An 8,639-nucleotide genomic window follows, 5' to 3' on the forward strand; every position below is an offset into this window, starting at 1 on the left:
ACTCTCATTTCTGTGTTCTAATAACCACCTACCATTTGCATATTTGTTCAAAGTTGCCATGAGAGCCTAGGACATATGCTTTCCTCTTTCTCTGCTTATCAGCTTGGCTGGTTTTAGAACTGTATTTTCTCTGAGGGTTGTTGAACGGTGACTCATTCCGTGAGGCGAGTAACACAGTGAGAGGGCAGCGAGCGTGCCGTGTCCTTTTCCCCTGGGGGCTCATGATGCCAAGTCAGATCATGCTTCAACTACCAGGTCTGCAATGCAGCACCAGTTGTTCTGTTCATCTGCTCCTGGTATGAATTTCCAGGCTCCCCAGACAGTCAAAGCAGTGTTTTACGTAACATGCTAAGGTGCAGTGAAGTGTGAGAGAGCAAGAGGGCTTGATATACTGAAGCAGAAAGTCAGTTCATCTCAAGTAGCTCGGGGAGAAAAGAGGGAGGTGTGATGACTGTTTGGTACTCCCCAGCCTACTAACCTCCCAACAGCAATAAAATCAAACCTGAAGCCAACCCTCAAGGGGGTATTTGGTATACAGATACTTTTCTCAGGTATATACAAGCAATATAATCAATTTATATATACATCATACTTTTCAAAAAACACATTATTGATTGATGATGAATACATTCCCCAGATATTAGGGAAACTTATTTGTTCCAAATTAGCATTAAAGTTTTTCTCATCTTTTTTTTTTTTTTTGTCTTTTCTCTTTTGTGAGGAGAGAATGCTTAGAAATTGAACAAGGGACAGATAAAGGCTGTGCATAATCCTAACCAAAACACGGGCTTAGAGGGTTGAAAAATGAATCAAGGAAAACTTGTTTCCATGACTGATTACTGTCATCTACTCACTACGAATAAAAAAGATTTTATGAACTGCTTAGAGATCTTCTCTTAGTGGAGATTTTAAAAACCTCAAATAATTGGAATATATTAAAAGAAAAATATGATGACCCACCATGACAGCAAATTAGGAGAAAATCTGATAAGGTCTGAAAAATACAGGATTAGGAGAAAGGCTCAAGTAAAAACTACAATGGTATTAAATTATATTTACATCTAGAAACAAGCGAGACAATAATTTTTACAAGTAGTTCTGCATTATTCTTAGCTCAAATCTGTTGCATTGATTAAGATTCAAATTCAACACAATTTTTCAAAGTGTCAGTAGACCAAACAAAATGATAAAATAGGTTTTTTTTAAAGTGTTTGTGACGTGGTTCTGACATTTAACGCAAAACAAGACAATAAAGAAAAGAGAATGATTTCCGCAAGCGCATGGGAGGAATTTTCTGGAGGACCATACATGGGAGTAAATGCGTATGCAAATTAACCTTAATTTTAAAATATCATATATTATATTGTGTTACATCGAGCCTTGCTTTTCACAACTCGAAGTGTTTGTAGGCAATTAAAATTCCAAGGAATAAAATCATGTTTTATTTGTTGCATCATTGGGTTTAGCCAAAAGGAGTCTAGAGAAACCAAGTTTTCCTTAAATTTTGTTTCATAATTACCGGCTTAAGACAATCACATTCTACTCTAAGACTTCGGCCGAAGAGCAAAGAAAGATATAAGGTAATTTTTTATAGGAAGAACTACCCTCTAACTGCACATTTAAATAAACAACTGTATCTGGTACCTGTCTTTTCTTCTAATTTGTAAAACGTTATAAGCTCTAGTTAGCAATACCTGCTATAAACAAGCTCATACCTTACCAAGGTTCTTTATGACAATGTCCACGCAAGCTAGCCCCCAGTTAGGTTCAGATCCTTCTATTTACCAACAAGACAAGTCACAGATGATTGAAGCCAATCTCCAAACCTGCCTTCAAATAGTATAGAGACCACATAGGACAAAGCAAACGTGACAAATACAAACCTCATGCCTTTTCTATCAATCCTTGTTTTTCTCACTCTTTCTAGCCCCCGATGCCTAACCTTTCGAAGGAAAACATTGAAAAGATCCCCATTCTCTGTCCTTATCCATCGGCGCCGCCGGGCCAGACACTCTGCAGTGAGGCTGTGTGCTTTTCTGCAGATCCGCCCTGAATGCTAAATAACTGCTCAGCACACTCCTCTCTGTGGAGCTCAGGGAAATGGCAGCCAGAGCAATGAGTGGTTGGCATGACAACAAGGAAAGGAAAATCTGCAACCTCTTGTATTGTTAGGCCAGCTTGTTTATTTGCCTTAGGGGTCGTGCGGATGCCTTCAGTCGTTTCACAGGAGAAATGGTCCTGTACTATTTCGCTCTGCCTACGTTAATATATATTACATACCATATGCCACAGTTTAAATGGGATGGTGACTCCTACCAGTAACTCTCAAATCTGAGGATGGAGGAGGGGAGAATGGGGAGGTCAGAAAAGGCTGAATTTTCCAAGATCGAAAAGGGAAAGAGAGAAGTTTAAAGGTATATTCATATTTTTGCTTGTAAGTGATGACAACATTTTTCTCCACTGTGCATTTTCAAGCTTAAATTTATAAATTCAGCAACAATAAACTTAGATATCCGACTATGTTCGTGACTTGGCTGCTTGAGTCATGCAGATGTGAAAGGGCAGGCCAGGCTTTAGAAGGCGCATCTCCATTGGAAAACTCTAGAAAAACTGACCATGCATAACCCAGAAGAGCTTTTACAGATCTCACTGCTTTGACAGGGAGTAGACCTGGGAAGAATCCAGGGAAATGTTGGGGAAACACAGCAGCCCTGGGAAATCAAGGGGCAGTTACTGAAGGAATGCCCTTGAATCTTTAAATTTACTCAAAGAGATACCTGATGCTGGCTTTTGATGATCATGAAGGCACTTTATACTGTGACTGGTGTTTTTACTAGTATTCAAAGCATTGTACCTTAAAACAGTCAAAATCACGAAAGCATGATTTTAAATACTTCAAAGTTTTGCTATCTGTAAACTTCTCAGAATTGCCTCCTTTCTTTCTCCATTCACGCTGAAAACTGGGAATAAAGGTCTCATTTTCTGTCATGCTTCAAGGTACATGGATGTGACCATTCTGTAATGGAAGAAGAATTGCCTTCTTTGGCTATCACTGGTAACAGTCGCAGCTGGGCGTGTGGCTCTGAATCAGGCTGCGTGGGGCAGTGGTAAGATCACTCGCCTATAAAGCAGGAGACCTGCATGTTGGCGGTAGCCATGTGATCTTGGATGGGTTGCTAAACCCATAAAGAAGAGTGTGAAAGGTCATCTTACAAGCTAACATCCAGTTATCTTGATATTATCATGATATGAATTCTCATATGAGTTTGGGCCCCACCTATGAATAAGAAGCTTAAAGATGAGGCTCCTAATTTTCACTCAGAGTTCAAACTCTATAGCGACCAAAATGCATTCTGCTTGCTTTCTTCAACGAAGATAAGGTGGAAAAGAGAGGAAGGGTTTATTACAAGACTTTACTCTTATTATTCATGTAGGGAAAACAATTTAAAAATGACTGCTTTAGTCACATGTTTTATTCACTTATCAATAATAATAACTTTACTAAATGGCCTGATTCTCAATGTTTTCTCACTTCTTTTGCTAGGCTTCTGTGGCATGGCTTCTAAAAAGGACACGTCAATAAACAAATGTAAGAAAAATTCTTAAAGTAATAGGTGAGCATTTAATACTATCTACCTTTCCATGGATTAGCTTTAAATTGGAAGCTAATTTGGAAAGAGACAAAAATCTAGAAGGGTAAGCTGTAAAGAAATATAATGTAAAGTATAATTTCCTTCCAGCTCTTCCTGTGCAACTCCTACCCTCCTGCTGCCTCCCCCACCACCTCAGGGCATAAGATCAAAGATAAGCTGACTATGGCCTTGTACCTTTACAAATTAAAAGTTATTATGGCCCAGAAATGAAGGTGCACATTGAAAAGGGTAGATGAGAGACAATGAGGCAGACCTTTGGGTGAAGTAAGCCCACTCTGATAAAGGAAGGAAGAAGGAGGGGGAACTGATGATTACAATTCATTTGTTATGTGATCTTGTTTATAGAGATAAAAATAAACAATGTTGAGGAAAAGGTTTATTTCTCAGAATGAAGAGAAGGCTACAGCAAAGAAGGAAAGTAGAAGAAAGGTCTTCAGCTTTAATCAGGAATGCTCTGGACACGATAGCATATAGCTGAGGATGTCACTGGGAAACGTTTCATGTTCACAATGTCCTGAGAAATATCCATTATAGGGGAAATTGCAATATACCAATACATTATATGGAATGATAAAAGAGTGGGCTAATATATAGCCTGGTCCTCTTTCAAATAATCACCTCAAATTATTGATATAATGCCAGCTCGTATCAATGGTCTCCATCATCAAAGGACAGCATTTTTAAAGAACATATCTAAGATTTGAGAACATTTCTTTTTACTGGGGATAACTTTTGTTTGTGATTTGTGAAACAGTTATATATAAACCATCATAATATAATTTATTCTTTTATTAAGCTAAAGTTTGGAGAGAAATTTAATTGCACATTAACTTATCACTGGGAAATCCTCTGTGGGTATGAGAAGATAATATTTTACACTTTTTCCTCTCCTACTGCTTTCCACATGTGGATAATTGATGGATTCAATACTTGGCCTGTTCTTTCTGGAGGGACATTGATTTAAAATCACATCATAATTTGGACTGAAACATCACTCTGGTAACCTAGAGCAGGCTGTTTACACAACCTTTGTCACTTTGAATATACGTACAAAACTTACATAATTGGTCTCCCAAAGGTAATGTAATATTCATTTGATATATATTAAGATGAATTCAAAACTGTCTCTGGATGGTCCTGAACCCACAATTTAAAGAAACATCTGTTAGTCTCTTTTTCATTTATATTATTTTCTCAAAGAAGCTGGCAAGGACACACTGACCTGGCAAATACATTTTTCTGATGCTCTTAAATAATTAAGACCATTGAAAAAAATGAAATAGTGAATGACGTTGGTTCTCTACTGCTTGACCAAGCATGCTACAGTGGTTTTTTTACTTGAGTATGTAATAAGCCTCCATAATAGTCAGTGAGAGTCAACTAGGGAGACTTCAAGAGACAAAATAAGACTTTCCAATAGTTTTCACCATTAATTTGAAAAGGACTTTCTTCTTTTTGCAGCATTCATTCAACCACTCACTCAACACACATTTATTGAGTCCTCGAGGTATAATGTCAAGTGCTGCGGGGGACGATGATGAGAAAAATCTTGGTCTCACGTTATCTCCTTCCTTCCCACAACCATTTTGTTCTAACATGTCCTCAACTCTTTGTGCCTCAATCCCTTCAAAAGTTTCCCAGTTAGTGCTCCTGACACCCAAGTCCCACCCTCTTCAAGTTGAATTACACTCAGCTGTAGAAAAATATTCCTAGACCCAGAGTGCCCTGTTGTCCATATAGATACAACTACCACCACTGATAATCATAATAACAATAATGGTAATTAATAGACTATTTCTTGAGTCATTCATTTTATATACTCTACTATCTCTTTCAATCCTCCTTGTAACCATGAAAAGTAAAAATAATATTTTTATTTCATTCTTAACCACAATTTCTTACTAATGCGACATTTGTGCCTATAGGGCATTGTACAGCTTTTCAAATCTTTGAATTAGATTGGACACTGCCACCCTCTTTTTCCATTCCACATACATCTCTGCAGGGTATTTGTTTTTTTATCACAGCAACTGCCAAAATGCAGCTTCACAAAGACAGGGCATCTTGAAAAGGAATGTGGTGTGATCTAGTAGTGATATGGAACTATCTTGAACTAATAGTTCACGTAGTATTTGAAAGCCATTGAGTATCACGGTGTTTCTTCTGAGTATTTAGAACACTCTGCCGTACTCTTGTGCCTTTGCCGTGGCACCTCAAGATGCTTCCGTGCACAATTTGGGAATTTTGTTTGGAAACAATCCCTCTCTAGCTTTGTCCTCCTATACTGCTTATTTGATACTTAACACACTGTGCTCTGTATCTGAATTAATTGTATGCACATGTCTAATGTCTGCTACTAGATCATCTGCTCTGTGAAGTTCAGAGTCCATTCCTTGCACATACCCTGGCACAGCTTGTACGTAGAAAATGCCCAATAGTAGTTTGTTGAATGAGTGGATTAAAAAAAAAACATACTATATTTGAAATGCCTTTCATACTTGCCCATTAAAATTTAAATATATTTTTTGAACTGAGTGTACAGTGCACGTGTTACTAACTAACTGACTGTAGAAAACCAATCTTTGAATAAGTACGGGACGATTTTGAAGGCGGTATAGCCTTTCTAACTAGTAGTTTACTTACTCTCTTTGGAGTAGCATGTCAGCAAGTTGCTGTGTTTCAAATGCATTAAATTCTGAATTACGCAAAGAAGGGAAATAATGGTGTAGAATATTATAGGGCAGGCTAGTGTTTCTCTAAGCCATTAATGACAATATCATCAATAGTAAAGAGGACTATTGGTAGAAATTACACTTTGAAAGGAAGTACTTAAGATTATATTACATTATGTTCTCCTTTAAGCATTTGTATATTAGTTCTTAAAAAGCTATCTGAGGAAGTATTAAGTGGTTCCTGTGTATGTATGTGTGTGTTTGTTTTCTTTGCTTTTTCTCTTTTATTTTTTAAAGGCTGGGAGATAGACTCTACATTCCTTTCTGCCCTAAAAAGTAAGTATGCTTCTTATCAATTTATCGATTTAAGTCCAGTATCATTCAAGAGTATCAATAAGAAACTATTCGTGAAGTTTTCTTTCAGTAAGTTACAGTGCTGACAGTTACTAGCAAAACATGCACACATCAAGCCATTTGTCTACCAAAATTAAAGTGGTAAAAACTAAATAGGGAGATGAGATTGAGCATACAACTAATTTGGGGGAAATGTCAGGCTAGTTCCCATGATTTTTCTCTCCTTTTGGTGTCTATTTCCCCTGACCGACTAGAATTTCAGTCCTAGCACTAGTGAAAGAAGATCAGTGCTGTAAATTAATTCACTTTCAGCCTAAACAGACTTCAAAGCACAAAGCAAGCCCTGGTGACAGAAGAGCCGTTAGTTACCTGCTGTTTCTCTGTCAGCTGAGGTCAGCTCTCCATTGATCCCATTCTCTTTGGTATTTGAGTAGGTGTCCTGTGACCCATGTTCTCCAAAGGCGCCCTCTTCATCCTCCCTGTACGGGAATCCATTGGCGCTTCTGACAAGTCCTTCCCCTGCCCCACCTTGATCCTTGATCTCAGGTGGATGTGGGTGGGCGGATGCCTCTGTTAGTTGAGCTGAGGTCCAGTGAGGCGCCTTTGCTTCATCTTTCCGATCATCTGCCATTCTTCAACGTCCTGTGACTTCTCCTGTGATTGGAAGAGGAAAAACGGCAGCCATGACTTTGGAGAAAGCTTATCTGATATTAGTCGTACTAAGATAGGGAAAATTTATAGCAAACTCACTAGTTAGCTATGGTCAAAAAACATATTCGACAACCCACTTTTTTTTTCCATTTTTTGCGGTACTCGGGCCTCTCACCGCTGTGGCCTCTCCCGTTGCGGAGCACAGGCTCCGGACGCGCAGGCTCACGGGCCCAGCTGCTCCGCGGCATGTGGGATCTTCCCGGACCGGGGCACGAACCCACGTCCCCTGCATCGGCAGGCGGACTCTCAACCACAGCGCCACCAGGGAAGCCCAACAACCCACTTTTAATATCAAGAGGTAGCTATTGTTAACACCTTGGTTTTTACAGATCTTTTCTGGAATATCTATTCTTTTAATATAAGATCACCATCAGTTTACATATACTCTTTTTTTTTTTTTTTTTTAAACTAGTGCTTGGCATTTAAGGACATACCTGAGCTAACTTTCACTGACATGTGACATTGTACAGTAAAGGAATTCTTTAGTATAGGGAAAATCTGTAGGGTGACAAAACTGGATAGAAAAGAGTGGGGAAAAGAATGGCTGAGGGGAAATGCTGGATTATGGAAAATTATCCCAAATACTCTTTTAAACCACAATTCTGTGAAACCTAGAAAAGACAATGGCCAATATATTAGCCCTTTCAGTTTCAAAGATGATCAATTCAAACCAGGTAGATATGTTTTTCTGGATACTGTGTATTAAGAGAAAGATCGTTTTGACAATTTTTCAGCAAACTTTTCTAAGCCCTATGTCTAGATTACAAGGGAATGAAATTTTCTCAGTATAAATCTTACATAGAGAATAAAAATTATAATATCAGGCCTATGTCATAACTTACAGTTTTATTTCACAATTAAGTCAATTAAGTTAAATCACTAACATATATTAGGTGGCCGTAAATTATAGTAAAGTTTGAATAAGTCGTGGGGTAGGTGTTCTGTACATGTTAAGCAAATGGCAGATACCGCACGGCCTTCACTTATATGCCGATGCCACTAAATTTAGAGATGCAGTTGATGAGAGGTGATAAATCACTCAGTTTTGAAAAGCTGTTGCCAGCAATGTAGCTTTGTTGATGGTCTATCGTCCCCACACTCATGATAACATAGACAATGAGAGTCTCTGATGGAAACTAAGAACACTTTCCTTTCTTTCAAAAACAGTAACTCAAGCAAAACCCTCTAAACAAGGAAACAAAAACTGTATTAAAAGAAATCTACTTTTGGCTACCAAGCTCTGCTTAGA

At 38.3% G+C, this 8,639-nt stretch overlaps 1 protein-coding gene across 29 annotated transcripts in view; it reads right to left on the minus strand.

Annotated features, from left to right (window-relative positions):
• The window catches only part of MAP2 (microtubule associated protein 2), a gene marked incomplete at its 5' end in the record, with an annotated part of 72,850 nt that extends 65,540 nt beyond the window's left edge, over positions 1-7,310 (minus strand). For all 29 annotated transcript variants that reach the window (XM_082658504.1, XM_082658503.1, XM_082658491.1 and 26 more), the window contains one exon: positions 7,049-7,310. In XM_082658504.1, the coding sequence (XP_082514630.1) occupies positions 7,049-7,310 (262 nt within the window). The remainder of the gene's footprint in view (positions 1-7,048) is intronic.
• Positions 7,311-8,639: the final 1,329 nt, after the last annotated feature.

This window comes from Grampus griseus (assembly GCF_964374135.1).
Source record: "Grampus griseus genome assembly, chromosome: 7".
Taxonomy (NCBI): domain Eukaryota; kingdom Metazoa; phylum Chordata; class Mammalia; order Artiodactyla; family Delphinidae; genus Grampus; species Grampus griseus.